General features: G+C 47.6%; 1 protein-coding gene across 4 annotated transcripts in view; it reads right to left on the minus strand.

Annotated features, from left to right (window-relative positions):
- MMEL1 (membrane metalloendopeptidase like 1) overlaps positions 1 to 17,825 on the minus strand; it is a 172,721-nt gene that overhangs the window by 1,364 nt on the left and 153,532 nt on the right. For 3 of the 4 annotated variants that reach the window (XM_030186088.1, XM_030186087.1, XM_030186086.1), the window contains exons 19-22: positions 16,136 to 16,269; positions 14,386 to 14,451; positions 10,703 to 10,798; positions 3,354 to 3,430 (exon numbers count right to left, since the gene is read on the minus strand). In XM_030186088.1, the coding sequence (XP_030041948.1) occupies positions 3,354 to 3,430; positions 10,703 to 10,798; positions 14,386 to 14,451; positions 16,136 to 16,269 (373 nt within the window). The remainder of the gene's footprint in view (positions 1 to 3,353; positions 3,431 to 10,702; positions 10,799 to 14,385; positions 14,452 to 16,135; positions 16,270 to 17,825) is intronic. The other variant, XM_030186090.1, reaches the window with a different exon arrangement.

The following is a 17,825-nucleotide window of genomic DNA, read 5'->3' on the forward strand; positions in this document are numbered from 1 at the left end:
GATGGCCGCCCTTCTCTCAGAGGCACCCAAATCGGCATAATCGAAAGTCGATTTTGGCTGCCTTCAACTGCTTCCCTTCGCAGAGCCGGCCAAAGTTCCTGGGGGTGTGTCAGCAGCGTACCGAAGGCGGGTCGTGGTTAACAGATGGCCAGCCTCAGCCGATAATGGAAAAAAGAAGGGAGTCCCTGACAAGCATGTGGCCGACTTTACTTGGTCCAATTTTTTTCACGACCAAGCCTCGAAAAGGTGTCCCAACTGAACAGATGACCACCGGAGGGAATTGGGGATGACCTCCTCTTACTCCCCCAGTGGTCCCCAACCCCCTCCGGCCCCCCAAAAAATTAAAAAATATTTTTTGCCAGACTCTATGCCAGCCTCAAATGTCATACCCAGCTCCATCACAGCAGTATACATGTCCCTGGAGCAGTTTTTAGTGGGTGCAGTGCACTTCAGGCAGGCAGGCAGACCCAGGCCCATCCCCCCTACCTGTTACACTTGTGGTGGTACATGTGAGCCCTCCAAAACCCCCAAAACCCACTGTACTCACATGTAGGTGCCCCCCTTCATCCCTAAGGGCTGTGGTAGTGGTGTACAGTTGTGGGGAGTGGGTTTTGGGGGGCTCAGCACACAAGGTAAGGAAGCTATGTACCTGGGAGCAATATCTGAAGTGCACTGCAGTGCCCCCTAGGGTGCCTGGTTGGTGTTCTGGCATGTGAGGGAGACCAGTGTATTACAAATGCTGGCTCCTCCCACATCCAAATGCCTTGGATTTGGCCATTTTTGAGATGGCCGCCCTCAGTTTCCATTATTGGCGAAAACAGAGGGCGCCCATCTCTAAGGGCGGCCTAAATGTTGGGATTTGGGCGCTACCGGACCGCATTATTGACACGAAAGATGGGCACCCATCTTGGTCGATTATGTGGTTGGCTCCGCCTCTTCCCGGGGCCGTCCCTGGAGATGGGCGCCCCCGTTCGATTATGCCCCTCAAAGTGTACTATTTGCAGAGTGTACACTCTTTCCCAATAGCATTTCTGTGGATGAACCATTGTGAAAGAGTTTTCATGCTTTGCAAAGACTGCACACTTAACAACATTGCTTCTGAAATGAAAATGAAGTCTAAGCAAGACACAACAAAATGAACAATGCTGCACGTGACATGGGAAATGAAATGAAACAAACATTTTTGGGCTGCCCATCAAAAACAAAATCCGGTTCAAGGGTTGGGATTTTAGACTATGGGGGTAATTTTCAAACTGCTGTCATTGCTGCAAAGTCTACAGGTACATTTTAGTGAAAGTGGAGGAGTAGGACAGGGGGCTTTGATCCTGGCAACCTGGGTTCAATTCCTACGCTCCTTGTGACCTTGGGCAAGTCATTTAACCCTCCATTGCCCCAGGTACAGGAAGCTTAGATTATGAGCCCTCTAGGGACAGAGAAAGTACCTGCATATAATGTGTACTGTGCTGTGTACATCTAGTAGCGCTATAGAAATGATTAGTAGTAGTACGTGAACTTTTACTTTGAAAACTGCTGAATGGAAAACTACCTAGGGAGACTTGCATCTGCTTTCTCTACAGGTACTTTTCCTAATCAAAACATGGTGCATAATTGTGAAAATCTAAAAGTAAGTACACTATCCTGCTTATAATCGAAAGAGAAAAACGCCTATATTGTGACCCAAATCGGGAGATAGACGTTTATCTCCCAAAAACGAATAAAGCGGTATAATCAAAAGCCGAATTTGGACGTTTTCAACTGCACTCCGTCGCGGATGCGGACAACATTGATGGGGGCGTGTCGAAGGCGTGGTGAAGGCGGAACTGGGGCGTGGTTATCTGCCGATCAGAGATGGGCGCCTTTCGCCGATAATGGAAAAAAAATATGCGTTTTTAGCGAGAATTTAGGGCACTTTTCCTGGACCCTGTTTTTCCACGAATAAGGCCCCAAAAAGTGCCCTAAATGACCAGATGACCACTGGAGGGAATCGGGGATGACCTCCCCTGACTCCCCCAGTGGTCACGAACCCCCTCCCACCACAAAATATGCCATTTCACAACTTTTTATTTTCACCCTCAAATGTCATACCCACCTCCCTGGCAGCAGTATGCAGGTCACTGGAGCAGTGGACTTCAGGCAGGTGGACCCAGGCTCATCCCCCCCCCCCCAACCTGTTACACTTGTGCTGGTAAATGGGAGCCCTCCAAACCACCCCCCAAACCCACTGTACCCACGTGTAGGTGCCCCCCTTCACCCCTTAGGGCTATAGTAATGGTGTAGACTTGTGGGCAGTGGGTTTTGAGGGGGATTTGGGGGGCTCAACACCCAAGGGAAGGGTGCTATGCACCTGGGAGCTGTTTTACCTTTTTTTTTTTTTTTTGTAAAAGTGCCCCCTAGGGTGCCCGGTTGGTGTCCTGGCATGTGAGGTGGACCGGTGCAGTACGAATCCTGGCCCCTCCCACGAATAAATGTCTTGGAGTTATTCGTTTTTGAGCTGGGCGTTTTCGGTTTCCATTGTCGCTGAAAAACAAAAACGCCCAGCTCAAAAAAAGATAAACGTCCATGTTTTTTTGAAAATACGATTCGGTCCGCCCCTTCACGGACCCGTTCTCGGAGATAAACGCCCATGGAGATAGGCGTTTCTGTTCAATTATGCCCCTCTATTTCTCCTCCCCCCCCCCCCGACCAAACACTAGTCTGGAAATGCCTGCACTACAGTTGGGTGGTTACTTAGCTAGAAAGTTAACAATATTCAGACAGCCAATTTATACAGACAAAATGCTTTTTATCCAGAGAAACTGATCTGAAAATTGTTCTCTATGGACATGTAATTGTGGGTATTCATCCTACTGTGCATAGGCATTAATTGTATAAACCTAGGTGTGATTTCTGCAGGATCTGTGGAAGTATTTCATGAAAACACATAGTTGCCCCACTCAGTGGTGTTCCTTGGTTAGCTGCCACCCGGTGTGGATCGCCACTGTGCACCCCCCCCCCGGCGCATCACCTCCAAGCCCCCCTCGGGTGCATTCTTCTTATGGTGTGCTGGGGGCAGTCGTGTAGCTGTCGGCTCAGCTGGTTCCCTGCTCCCTCTGCCCTGGAACAGGAAGTAACAGCAGAGGGCGCAGGGAACCGGTGGAGCCGACAGCCAGGTGGCTGCTCCCTGCACCCCTTCTGCAGCTTGCACCCGGGGTGGACCACCCCCACCACCTCGCCCTCTGTAAAACTATTGTCTTTATAAAATAGGCACATTCCTTCTGAATTCACAAAGGACCCTGTTATAAAATTACTCTATAACGGTCAGCTAAGTGGGTGGATCAACCACAATAATTGATAATCGACTTCCCAGCACTTGCCTGTATTTCAAAGGACTGTGAACATCCGTCTTTATAATCTGACTGGCGTATTCTGGCCTGTACGATCCACACCATACCTACAAAAATGGATTAGAACGAAATGTAACTTGTCATGCCAAAGGATGAACATTCTTCACCTTTAAACTGGAAACAGAGGAGCCATGTCAGGGCTGTTAAGTAGACCCTGAACAAAATACTCAGCCCTCTTGGAAATTTAAATAGAAAAATGATAACTATTATTGAAAAAGGAGTGCAAAGGAAATTTTGTGAGATCCTTGGACAAATTCCATTGAGTCTTTGATACAAAACTTAGTTTAAGGGCTTCTTTTACTAAGCCCATAGGAATTGAATGGGTTTCCTCACATTTACCATGACGGGAATCGTTAGCACGGCTTAGTAAAAGGGTCCCTAAGTTATCATTTTTAGTATTAAATAGATATTATATCAAGGGAACAAATAAGGGTTCTAAACCTCATCCTACTGTCAGGTAATGTCTTATCAAAAGCTAGGAGATGCATGGTAGACTTTAATACATTTACCTGAAATGTATTTTTCACTAAAATGATCCTTTCTGATGCACGAGCAGGGGCGTAGCCAGACTTCGGTGGGAGGGGGTCCAGAGCCCGAGGTGAGGGGGGCACATTTTAGCCCCCCCCCGGCGCCGCTGCCCCCCGCCATTGCCAACTTTGCCCCCCCGCCTGACTTTGACCCCTCCCCTGCCGCCGCCCTCTGCCATTGCCGACTTTGCCCCCCTCCCGTCGCCAACCCGCCGTCGTCTACCTTTGCTGGCAGGGGACCCCAACCCCCACCAGCCGAGGTCCTCTTCTTCTCGCAAAAGGCTTCCTTCTGTTTCTGATGTCCTGCACAATGCAGGACGTCAGAAACAGAAGGAAGCCTTTTGCGAGAAGAAGAGGACCTCGACTGGCGGGGGTTGGGGTCCCCTGCTAGCAAAGGCAGGCGAAGGCGGGTTGGCGGTGGGAGGGGGGGGTTGGGCGGGTCATCGGCAGGGGAGTTCAGGGCCAAATGTATGGGGCCCCAGGCCCCCCTGGCCCCATGTAGCTATGCCACTGCGCACGAGTATAAGCAAAGTGGTTTATATTATATCTACACTGCATATAAATCTGAGACAGAGGAGGAGAGAAGCTACGGATATGGATGGTTATTTTTTTCTGCAGAGAGGGGCGCGTTGGGGGAGTAGAGAGTGGGGGTTTCTGCATGGATCAGTTAGCGCAGCTACATTACCATACACTAACTGCCAAATTCTATATATAGCGCCTTAAGCTGTGTGCATTAATTTGGCCGTATGGCCAAATTTCATGCTTAACTTAATTGATTAACAAGCCAATCAGTGCTTATAATTGGTACTTAAGCAATTAGCAGCAGTAATTAGCTTTACTTAGAATTTACGCGCACATCTTTCTAGGCACATTCTATAACACAGTGCATGTATATTCTAATGTGCACAGTCAAAGGGGGTGTGGAATGGGCGGGTTGTGGGCATTTCAAAAAACTATGCGCAGTATTATAGAATACACCCGATGTGCGCCTAACTTAGGCGCAGGTATTTAGGTCTGGTTTTAGGTGGCCTAAGTGGGTGTGTCTAAATTTTGTAGCAAGAATGGCGTGTGAGCGTATTCTATAATCTATGTCTAACTTTAGGCATAGTTTATAGAGTTTTATGGCGCCAATTTTTAAAGCATCATATATAGAATTTCCCCCCTAACTGATTAGCGCAGGATTAGCATGTGAGTCCTTCCTACCTTCAAAATAGGTGTTGGGTTAGTGCTTATGTGTTAAATTTTGTTAACGGCCACGCGTTAATAGCAACATTAGCACATGTCCATTAATTGAAAAAAAAAATGGTGTGGCAGCCATGTTAGTCCACCTTTAAAAGTAATAAATAGAAATAAAAGAAAACTTAGAAAAGAAAATAAGGGGATGCTTTAAAAAGTGGACTAACACGGCTACCAGGCCACTTAACTCAGGATGGAAAATACCGCATTCAGCCATATGAGAAATCAAATGAGCAAACTTACGGAAAAGGAAAGAAAACTGAACATTAAAAAAGGTGTCATCTTATTTTCTTTTCTCTGTTTTGTTTTATATCTATTTATTACCTTGAAAAGGTAATCAATAGAAGTCAAACAAAATAAAACATGGAAAAGAAAATAAGATGATACCTTTTTTATTGGACATAACTTAATACATTTCTTGATTAGCTTTCGAAGGTTGCCCTTCTTCCTCAGATCGGAAATAAGCAAATGTGCTAGCTGACAGTGTATATAAGTGAAAACATTCAAGCATTACTATGACAGTAAAATAGATACCATTGGAGATTCTACATGGAATGTTGCTACTATTGGAGATTCTACATGGAATGTTGCTATTCCACTAGCAACATTCCATGTAGAAGGCTGCGCAGGCTTCTGTTTCTGTGAGTCTGACGTCCTGCACGTACGTGCAGGACGTCAGACTCACAGAAGCAGAAGCAGAAGCCTGCGCGGCCACATTGGTGATCTGCAAGGGCCGACTTCTACATGGAATGTTGCTAGTGGAATAGCAACATTCCATGTAGAATCTCAAATAGTAGCAACAGTGGAGGAGTGGCCTAGTGGTTAGGGTGTGGACTTTGGTCCTGAGGAACTGAGTTCCATTCCCACTTCAGGCACAGGCAGCTCCTTGTGACTCTGGGCAAGTCACTTAACCCTCCATTGCCCCATGTAAGCCGCATTGAGCCTGCCATGAGTGGGAAAGCGCAGGTTACAAATGTAACAAAAATAAAATAGATACTATTGGAGATTCTACATGGAATGTTGCTACTATTGGAGATTCTACATGGAATGTTGCTATTCCACTAGCAACATTCCATGTAGAAGGCTGCGCAGGCTTCTGTTTCTGTGAGTCTGACGTCCTGCACGTACGTGCAGGACGTCAGACTCACAGAAGCAGAAGCAGAAGCCTGCGCGGCCACATTGGTGATCTGCAAGGGCCGACTTCTACATGGAATGTTGCTAGTGGAATAGCAACATTCCATGTAGAATCTCAAATAGTAGCAACAGTGGAGGAGTGGCCTAGTGGTTAGGGTGTGGACTTTGGTCCTGAGGAACTGAGTTCCATTCCCACTTCAGGCACAGGCAGCTCCTTGTGACTCTGGGCAAGTCACTTAACCCTCCATTGCCCCATGTAAGCCGCATTGAGCCTGCCATGAGTGGGAAAGCGCAGGTTACAAATGTAACAAAAATAAAATAGATACTATTGGAGATTCTACATGGAATGTTGCTACTATTGGAGATTCTACATGGAATGTTGCTATTCCACTAGCAACATTCCATGTAGAAGGCTGCGCAGGCTTCTGTTTCTGTGAGTCTGACGTCCTGCACGTACGTGCAGGACGTCAGACTCACAGAAGCAGAAGCCTGCGCGGCCACATTGGTGATCCGCAAGGGTCGACTTCTACATGGAATGTTGCTAGTGGAATAGCAACATTCCATGTAGAATCTATATAAATCAAACAAAATAAAACATGGAAAAGAAAATAAGATGATACCTTTTTTATTGGACATAACTTAATACAATTCTTGATTAGCTTTCGAAGGTTGCCCTTCTTCCTCAGATCGGAAATAAGCAAATGTGGTAGATGACAGTATATATAAGTAAAACATCCAAGCATTTCATTGACAGTCTAACAGGGTGGGGATGGGTAGGAAGTATACCTTGAAAAAAAACATGGAAAATCAGCCATTTTACTGCTGTGGTAAAAAGGACCTTAGAAGTGCATAAGGGAAGGGAAATGGGACTTGATATACTGCCTTTCTGAGGTTTTTGCAACTACATTCAAAGTGGTTTACATATATTCAGGTACTTATTTCCTACCAGGGGCAATGGAGGGTTAAGTGACTTGCCCAGAGTCACAAGGAGCTGCAGTGGGAATTGAACTCAGTTCCCCAGGATCAAAGTCCACTGCACTAACCACTAGTCTACGCCTCCACTCATTCCACCAATAAGAGCCAACCTCATCAGTGATGTCACAATGGCTTGATTGCCCGATACTTGGCTCACTTCTGATATTGTGATGAGAGACAGGGGGAAAGGGAAATGGGATGGGATTTGATATATCGCCTTTCTGAGGTTTTTTTGCAACTACATTCAAAGCGGTTTACATATATTCAGGTACTTATTTTGTACCAGGGGCAATGGAGGGTTAAGTGACTTGCCCAGAGTCACAAGGAGCTGCAGTGGGAATTGAACTCAGTTCCCCAGGATCAAAGTCTACTGCACTAACCACTAGGCTACTCCTCCACTCCGTAAAGGTAGGGCACCTATTTATGTGATAAGGGCAAACTAAGGCCACTTTTTACCGTAGCTTAGTAAAAAGACCCCTTAAGTATTAAGTATTAAGGGGGTCTTTTACAAAGGCGCGCTAGCATTTTTAGTGTGCACTAAATGCTAGAGACACCCATATATTCCTATGGGTGTCTCTAGCAGTTAGCACGTGTAAATTTTTAGCGTGTGCTAAAATCGCTAGCACGCCTTAGTAAAAGGACTCCTAAATTTTGCTTCATTCGTATATAGATAATAAGGGTAAGTTCCAAAAGTCATTTAAATAGACTGTTTGAAAATTGCCTACCCTCCCTGCAAGTAACACGATGTCCTGATGGTTCTCTGAGGGGCCCTTTTACTAAGCCACGTAGGCGCCTATGTACACCAAATTGGAGTTACCGCCCGGTTACCGCATGGCCCTTGTGGTAATTTCAATTTTGGCGCGTGTCCACTACGCGTGTCAGAAAAATATTTTCTGATGCAAAACTCTGCTGCGTGCCTCATTTTCCACCAAAGTTGCTATGCCCACATTAGCCCTCTCCTTAAGTCACTTCACTGGCTCCCTACCCGTTTCCGTATTCAATTTAAACAATGACCTATAAGTGCATTCACTCTGCCGCTCCCCAGTACCTCTCCACTCTTGTCTCTCCCTACGCCCCCCCTCGGGTACTCCGTTCTGTAGATAAATCTCGCTTATCTGTCCCCTTCTCCTCTACTGCTAATTCCAGACTCCTTTCCTTTTATCTTGCTGCACCTCACGCCTGGAATAGTCTTCCTGAGCCTATATGTCTAGCCCCGTCTTTAGCCGTTTTCAAGTCCAAACTCAAAACCTACCTCTTTACCACTGCTTTTGACTCCTAACTCACTTACCCTGTTCTTTATCCTCACCTCTTTATTCCCTCACCCTTAATTGTTCTGTCTGTTTACCCGTCTTATCTAGATTGTAAGCTCTTTGAGCAGGGACTGTCTTCTATGTATGGTGCACAGCGCTGCGTATGCCTTGTGGCGCTATAGAAATGATAAGTAGATAGAGATAGATAGATTGTGCGCAACAGACATGCGCAGGTCATTCCACCCAGATTCTTTACCGCTAGGTCAATGGCTGGCGGTAAGGTCTCAGATCCAAATGGACATGCGGTAATTTTCATTTTGCCGCACATCCCTTTTTGGTAAAAAAAAAGAGGCCCTTTTTACAGGTGCGCTAAAAAATGGATTGGCGAGCTTCCAAAACCCGCACCTGCACTACTGCAAGCCATTTTTTCAGTGCGCCTTTGTAAAAGGACCCCTGAGTTTGTTGGGATCCAGGCCTTAGAAGCTGCCCTTTGAGCTGCAGTTTGGTAGGGGTCAGTGATCCTACATTGCCTTAACTTCCTAGGGATGTTCTCTGCGCGGTTGTAATGCTGCTAACAAGGCTGAAGCATTGCAGTACTTTCACTGTGGATACACTGAGTCAGGGCCGCTGAGAGGGGGGAGGGGACAAAATTCCCCGGGCCCGGGCCTCCGGGGGGGCCTGGAGCCGCTCCCGCAGTCCGGCCCGCCCGCCCTCCATCGCTCCCTGGCATTGAACTTAAGCGCCTCACCTTCGAAACCACAAGCAAGCAGCGGCAGACCACTCCTTCCATGTCCCACCCTCGCCTGACGTAACTTCCGTGAGGGCGGGACATGGAAGTAAGGAGTGGTCTGCCGCTGCTTGTTGCTGCGCTTTCGAAGGTGAGCGCTTAAGGTCAATGCAGAGGGCCCGGGGTGGAAAGAGGGCCCGGTGGCGAGTGGAGGGGGGCCCGGTGGAGGGGAGGCCCAGCGACCTCGGGTGGGGGGGCCCCGGGGGCGGCCTTGTCCTGGGCCTGACCCAGTCTCTCGGTGGCCCTGCACTGTCAAGGTTTCTCTCTTTCTTCACTTATAGTTTGACTCTGAGTTCAGTGGTTGATGAGCATTTTACCTTGTCGATTTCTTTCTAACATATTAGAAGTTTTGAAAGAAGTTATATGTAAAGGATTGAAAAATGTCTATTTGTCTGTCTTGCTAGAGCAACAATAATTCTACAAAAAAGTAACAGAAAGGAACCAAATTTGATATGGAGGAAAAAGCAGTGAAAAGACATACTGAACCTGAAAATAGGCCAGCTTGGATCAAGAGTTCCAGGAAATAAATTCCCCAAAATGTCCCAATGCAGTTCTAGCAGCTGCTGCTGCATTCAGACAAAAGAAGCCCTAACTCTTATTTTACAAAGTTGCGATACCGACTAGTGGTGCACTGATCCTGAAGAAGTCCATTTTATTCCCATGGCCTTCTTCACATTCAGCGCGCCCTAATTGGTAGCGCAGCTTTGTAAAAGGAGCCCTTAGGGAATTGTGCCTTTCAAATGGCTCTTTCCCTCTCCTCTCCTCTTGTTCATAGACCTACACATACCAGGGGCGTAGCCAGACCTCGGCGGGAGGGGGATCCAGAGCCCGAGGTGAGGGGGCACAGTTTAGCCCCCCCTGGCGCTGCCGACCCCCCGCCGCCACCACCACCACCACCAACTTTGACGACCGCTGCCGATGACCCTCTCGACCCTCCTCCCGCTGCCAACCCTCCCCCGTCGCCATTGCCTACCTTTGCTGGCGGGGGACCCCAATCCCCGCCAGCTGAGGTCCTCTTCTTCCCACGAAGGCTTCGTTCTGTTTCTGACGTCCTGCACATTGTATGTGCAGGATGTCAGAAACAGAACGAAGCTTTCGCAGGAAGAAGAGGACCTCGGCTGGTGGGGATTGGGGTCCCCCGCCAGCAAAGGCAGCCCACGGCAACGGCGTCAGTGGGGGAGGGTTGGTGGTGGTAGGGGGGGGTCGAGAAGGTCGTCGGTAGGGGGGCCCAGGCCCCCGTGGCCCCACATAGCTACGCCCCTGACACATACAGAGAAATGTGTTCACACAGACAAAGGGGTGGAAAGAATTTCATAAGCCATGCTCTCCATGCTTTTCTCTCTTTTGCTGTATTACGTGTTACCTAGCAAATCTATTTCATTTCGTTACTCAGAGGAGAATTTACTCTACCTGTGCAAAATTGAGAAAGAACAGCTGATCATGTGTCAGATTCAGCCCAGGGAGCTTTGGTTCTTTGCCATTTCGATCCACCCATTTCATATAGGCCTGTAAGAGGGGTATGCATTTGTTAGCATGCGTTTTATTATTATTACTAGAATTTATTTACCGTCTTTTTCAAGGAATTCACTCAAGGTGGTGCACAGCAAGAATCAATCAAATATAAGCCATAGACAATTACAGCAGTAAAGTATTCAAGTAACAATACAAGGTATGGCATAGTATCCTACCTTACAATGTAATACACAACATAGGGTGTAAACAAAGATGAAACATATAGATAGACAAGGCAGAGTAAGAAAATAAGGGAATTAATTTAAAGAAAGTTGTACATGAGGTCAGAAAGATGCTTCAATATTAGCTATGGTAGGAGTGGATAAGCATGTCCTGCTATAGTATGTGCAGCCGGTGTCATTCCTTGTGTGTGTGACTAGCAAGTTAGTTACTTCTTCCATTAAAGACCTGGTTGAAGAGCCAAGCTTTCACCTGCTTCCTGAAGTAGAGATAGTGTTGTGTTAAGTGAAGCCTTTTAGGGGGTGCATTCCAGGGGTGTAGCCAGACTTTGGCGGGAGGGGGGTACAAAGCCCGAGGTGAGGGGGCACATTTTAGCCCCCCCCCCCGGCACTGCCGACCAACCCTGCCCACCATTGCCGACCCCCCCCCCCGCCCGTTGTACGTGCAGGACGCCAGAAACAGAAGGAAGCCTTTTGCGAGAAGACGAGGACCTCGGCTGGCGGGGGTTGGGGTCCCCCGCCAGCAAAGGCAGGCGACGGCAGGTTGGCGGCGGGAGGGGGGATCGAGAGGGTCAGTGGCAGGGGGGGTCCAGGGCCAAATCTATGGGGACCCAGGCCCCCCTGGCCCCACGTAGCTACGCCACTGGTGCATTCCAGAGTGTGAGGGCTACTCCAGAGAAGGCTCGCTGTGGGGTATCACATTGTTTATGTCCTTTGGAGAGGGTGTGGTTAGGGATACTCATTGGGAGGACCTTAGTGACCTTGGAGGTGTGTAGAGGGAGATCCTGTTCTTCAATTCACACAACTGAATAAAGGAGCTGTTCCGGATTTGAAGGCTCTTGGTGCTTTTCTTTCTTGTATCTTCAAGTACTCTGGGCCATTTTCTCTAAGGACCTTGAAGATTAGACATTGAGTTTTTCATTTAGCCCTGTATTGTACTGGTAGCTAGTGAAGTTTTTGCAGCAAGGGTGTGATGTGGTCAGGTCACTTACAACCTTCTATTAGTCTTGCTGCAGCATTCTGAATCAAATGGAGCTGGTGCAGAATTTTTGTAATCAGGCCAATATAGAATAAATTTAATTCATCAGCATGCTTTAAAAAATGTTTGCCTGTGTTTACAAAGGCGTGCTATAGGTGCGTTTGCATTTGCAACGCGCATTAAACGCTAATGCGCGTCAAACACTAACACACCTATAGGAATGTATTGGTGCATTAAAGTTTAATGTGCCTTATCTTTAAAGGCGTGTTAAAAATGCTAACGTGCCTTAGTAAACATACCCCTTTATGCATTTCCTTAAAATCCAATTTATGAGTGTGCATTTAATTTGTGTGTGTTAGAAAGTCTTACTTTTTTAAAAAATTAAAACAACTATGTGAAGCAAAGTGATATAAACTACTACTACTACTATAAATCATTTCTATAGCGCTACCAGTTGTACGCAGCGCTTCACAATTGAACATGAAGAAAAGACAGTCCCTGCTCAATAGAGCTTACAATCTAAATCAGGACAGACAGGACCAATAAGGATAAGGGTAGGACAGACAGAAGGACACATAGGTACAGGGATTATTGAAGAGAGGAAGACAAGATAAAGGTTACGAGCAAGTGAGAAGTTAGGAGTCAAAAGCAGCTTCAAACAGGTAGGCCTTTAGCCCGGATTTGAAGGCGGCCAGGGATGGAGCTAGACGTAACGGCTCAGGAAGACCAAAAAAACTGAAAGTTTTATTTATTTGGATTTAGATTTTGCTCACACCTTTTTTCAGTAGTAGCTCAAGGTGAGTTACATTCAGGTACTCTGGATATTTCTCTGTCCCAGGAGGGCTGACAATCTAAGTTTGTACCTGAGGCAATGGAGGGTTAAAACACTTGCCCAAGATCACAAGGAGTAGCAGTGGGATTTGAACCGGCCACCTCTGGATTGCAAGACCGGTGCCCTAACCACTAGGCCACTCCTCCACTCTTTTGCACATCCCCAGCCTGTAAAGCTCCAACACTAAATAGGAAGGAGATTCATGCACAGTACTAGTCTTGCATTAGCTAACAGCCATGACATGTTGTGGCCAGGAAGCAGTAGCTCGGGGAAAACACTAACACCCACTCCACTCCTCTCCCCGACCCATCAGTCATAGGGAAAGGAAGAGAATTGATCCTGAAAAAAGGCACAGTGTGCAGGCATGGCATTCATGAAATACAACCGGAGGTCAGGAGAGGGCGAGGTCAGCACCCAGCATCAGGAGGGTGGGGGATTCATCTGGGTTATTGTAGTGGGGAGTTTGATGCATTTGCACAACTGATGTACTTAGAAGAGATAAATTAACTGAGGCGATACAAATGCTGACATGATTGTTATCCCTCTTATTTGAAGTTAATGCCAGTTCTTATGACTACATAGGGCACCATTAACTGCCTCTGCACCATCTGGATACAGATGTAGACTTACAGTTTAAAGTTCTGTAAAGCAAATAAGATTACAAGTCTACTGATACACTGGGATAAAATCAGGACAGTCTCTAATGAGCTGGAGACAGTTGATCACCCTCGCTGTAGGGTACAACATTAGCCATCTGTGTTTAGATGTAATAAAAAGTTCATGGGTTCTGAAATACGGTTAGACCTCATCTCAGAAGGGTTTTCCTCATCCATGACCGCTATGAATCTGTATTATTTATATCTATCAATAGAATATGTAGTAAACAGACATATTAGATCCCATATTGCTGAAGGAAAAGGCTGCCTTAAGAGTGATGTACCCTGAGGCACTGTGTGATCATTCTTTTACAGTGCACACCAGCACCTCCTGTCATAGGAGTCCGAACAGGGGGTGCCACAGGTGCCATGGTACCACCACCATTTTCCTTTCTTCCCTCTACTGTGAAGTGTTTAATTTCTCATCTCTCTTCCCCTGAAGAGCAAGGCTACAATCCGCATTACCAAAGATGAATCACAACTGACCAGTGTGGGATCATGAGCATCCACACATACTCAAGGCCTACTGGCTTCCACCGTTTCTGAAACAGGAAGTTCAGAGAGGACAGGAGCTGGCAGGCCTTGAGCATGTGTGGATGCTCAATGTGTCCCACACCAGCCAGCCACGATCAGTCTTCTGTAATTTGCATTGTAGTGTTGCTGCCTCAGGGGAAAGGGAAGTAAGATTCAGGACACCTTAGGGGTAAGGGATGGGGTGGAAGGGACAGATGCTGGAGGCCACAGGGGGGAAGGAAGGAAATAAATGCTGGACACTGTGGGGGGGGGGGGGGGGGGAGGATGGGATCGGGGACTAAGCTTGCCCTCCCCCAAATAAGAACGTGTTCCACTGCCCTGGCTCCTGCTTTCCGTTTCTCATGCTTCCAAGTGCTGAGATTCAGTGAACGTGCCTCAGTAAAAAGGAAACTCAAGTTTACCTTATAAGCCTGTCTGACTCCTCCATTATCAGCAATATTTTCTCCTAAAGTGCTAATGCCACTGACCTAGAAGACAAGAGATAGGCAGGTAAGATCATCATAGCTTAAATTCGCCACTCTTGATGTAACTGTGTATATACCCCTAATATGACAGTATTAAACTCAGGGTAGATCATACCCTTAAGGTATCAGGAAGAACCCAAGTGAACTGAGAAAGCTGAAGGTAAAAAAACGATGCTTTAGCCAAAGACTGAGCACAGTAACTTTGAATAAAAGTCTTCTGGTTGCTTTTTCATTAGACTGATTTGCAGTGAGCACAGATTCTGGTCACTTTAAACAGACTTCTTTAGCCACCACTAGGGAGGTGGTAGAGACAAAAATTGGGGCAGAATTCAAAATGGAATGGGATAAACACAGAAGATCTCTAATTAGAAAATGAATGGTACAAAAACCCCTAAACTTAAATGGCTACTACTACTACTACTATTTAGCATTTCTATAGCGCTACAAGGCGTACGCAGCACTATACATAGAAGAAAGACAGTCCCTGCTCAAAGAGCTTATAATCTAATAGACAAAAAATAAAGTAAGCAAATCAAATCAATTAATGTGTACAGGAAGGAGGAGAGGAGGGTAGGTGGAGGCGAGTGGTTACAAGTGGTTACGAGTCAAAAGCAATGTTAAAGAGGTGGGCTTTCAGTCTAGATTTAAAGGTGGCCAAGGATGGGGCAAGACGTAGGGGCTCAGGAAGTTTATTCCAGGCATAGGGTGCAGCGAGACAGAAGGCGCGAAGTCTGGAGTTGGCAGTAGTGGAGAAGGGAACAGATAAGAAGGATTTATCCATGGAGCGGAGTGCACGGGAAGGGGTGTAGGGAAGGACGAGTGTGGAGAGATACTGGGGAGCAGCAGAGTGAGTACATTTATAGGATAGTAGAAGAAGTTTGAACAGGATGTGAAAACGGATAGGGAGCCAGTGAAGGGTCTTGAGGAGAGGGGTAATATGAGTAAAGCGACCCTGGCGGAAGACGAGACGGGCAGCAGAGTTTTGAACCGACTGAAGAGGGGAGAGGTGACTAAGTGGGAGGCAAGCAAGAAGCAGATTGCAGTAGTCTAAGTGAGAGGTGACAAGGGTGTGGATGAGGGTTTTGGTAGAGTGCTCGGAAAGAAAGGGGCGGATTTTACGGATGTTGTAAAGAAAGAAACGTCAGGCTGCATGTATGTGGATGTGTCGAGTGATAGATGGCGACTCCAGCTGTGATGAACTAGGGCCAGTGCCGGGCAGACTTGTACGGTCCGTGTCCCATATATGGCAATCCAATTTAGGATGGGCTGGAAAGGGCTTCAACAGCAACTTCAGTGGCTAGAACCTGAGGACAGTGCTGGGCAAACTTTTTCGGTCTATATCCCACAAATGGCAAGACAGATAGGCTGGAGTGGGCTTCGACGGCAACTCCAATAGTTAGAACGGAAGGGCAGGGCTGGGCAAACTTGCATGGTCTATGCCCCAGAAACACCAAAGAAAGACCATGATCAAGTATTTTACATCACATTCATTGTTGATTTAATCATGAATTGATAATGAGTGTGACAGCTGGGCAGATTGGATGGACTACTCAGGTCTTTATCTGCCATCACTTGCTAAGTTACTATTGTGCTCTGTCTTCCTTCCAGCTTTCTCTGTTTTCTTGGATACATTTCGGTGCTAAATGTCCCTCTACCTTGGTGACTCATTCCATTTAAACATACTCACATTCTCTCCTCCTGCCAGATCCCAGGTATAGTTCCCATACTGATAAATCATACATCGGGACTGGTCCTTGAAGTACGTGGCTGAGAAATTACTCCACCAATCAAACATATTACCATCTTTATCAAAGTTTCTACCTATTAATTAAAAATAAATCAAGTTATTTTCTTTTTAATCTGATACAGTATATTAAGGGAGGAGGAACAAGTTACAAAGGGGCCAATATTCAGGGCTACTTAACGAGGTTAAGTAGATTAAGTCAGTGGCGTAGCCATAGGTGGGCCTGGGTGGGCCGGGGCCCGTCCACTTAGGGCTCAGGCCCACCCAACAGCAGCACATATTTAGTGCTAGCTAGTGGGGATCCCAAGCTCCGCCAGCTGAAGACCTCCCCCTGATGGTGCTGAAAACAGTGCTCTCCACTTCAGCAGTCTAAGAGGCAGATGCACTAAAGCTAAATGAGCCTTTAATGACCCTCCAACGAGGAAAATTTGATCCGTTGCATGCATCAAAGGGCTTTTACCGAGGAAGCCAGCAGCTAACGAAAACGGAATGGAGATGAGCAATTAGTGTGAAAACCCCATTGAAACGACATGCACTAACCTTTTCCGATTGCCTTTACGCAGGAAAAAGGCAGGAAATCTAACGAGAGGTCTGGACCTCTCGTTAGGACAGCTCTGTGCCAGGAAAAATCATTAAGTGAAAAAATAAACAAACTTTGAGCCAATCCCAGCGCATTAGCAGAGCTAAAAGCGCTGTGATTAGTCCAAAGGACGTCAGAAAACACATCAAATAAAAAAATAAAAAAAGGGTCGGGAGGGGGCAAGGGTGCTCGTCCGAGGCGTCCTGTATGGACGGCCTTGCCCCCCCCCCGCTACTCCCCACTTTCCGCTGCCCCCCCCCCCCTGTAAAAGCAAAATTCTAGCAGCCCCGGTCCCCCTCCCTTCCTGTTCCTGTGTTCTGCAGAGCTAACTCCGCCTCCCGTCATTCTTCCGTCCCGTGCCCCGCCCCCGCTGCCCCCCCTGAGGTCGACTACACCGCTCCCCCCCTCCACCGAGACCCCCCTCCCTATTAACGACCCGAGCAGCGCCTCTCACCTCTTTCTGAAGCGCTGCACGGGCAGGAAGATCTGTTGTGTTGCTTGTAGAGTCTCCATGACGTCTCTTCTTCCCTGGCCCAGGCCCCGCCTCCTTCTGACGTAGGTTACTTACGTCAGAAGGAGGCGGGGCCTGGGCCAGGGAAGAAGAGACGTCATGGAGACTCTACAAGCAACACAACAGATCTTCCTGCCCGTGCAGCGCTTCAGAAAGAGGTGAGAGGCGCTGCTCGGGTCGTTAATAGGGAGGGGGGTCTCGGTGGAGGGGGGGAGCGGTGTAGTCGACCTCAGGGGGGGCAGCGGGGGTGGGGCACGGGACGGAAGAATGACGGGAGGCGGAGTTAGCTCTGCAGAACACAAGAACAGGAAGGGAGGGGGACCGGGGCTGCTAGCATTTTGCTTTTTCGTGGTGGGTGGGAAAGCGGCGGAAAGTGGGGAGCAGCGGGGGGGGGGGGGGGGGGGGGGGGGGGGGGCAAGGCCGTCCATACAGGACGCCTCGGACGAGCGCCCTTGCCCCCTCCTGGATTTTGCTGACCGGGTAGCCACGTGTATGTGTTGTGGCTTTTTTTTGTTTGTTTTTACGTTTGCAGCATGCGCAGA

Source organism: Microcaecilia unicolor, chromosome 13 (assembly GCF_901765095.1).
Source record: "Microcaecilia unicolor chromosome 13, aMicUni1.1, whole genome shotgun sequence".
NCBI lineage: Eukaryota > Metazoa > Chordata > Amphibia > Gymnophiona > Siphonopidae > Microcaecilia > Microcaecilia unicolor.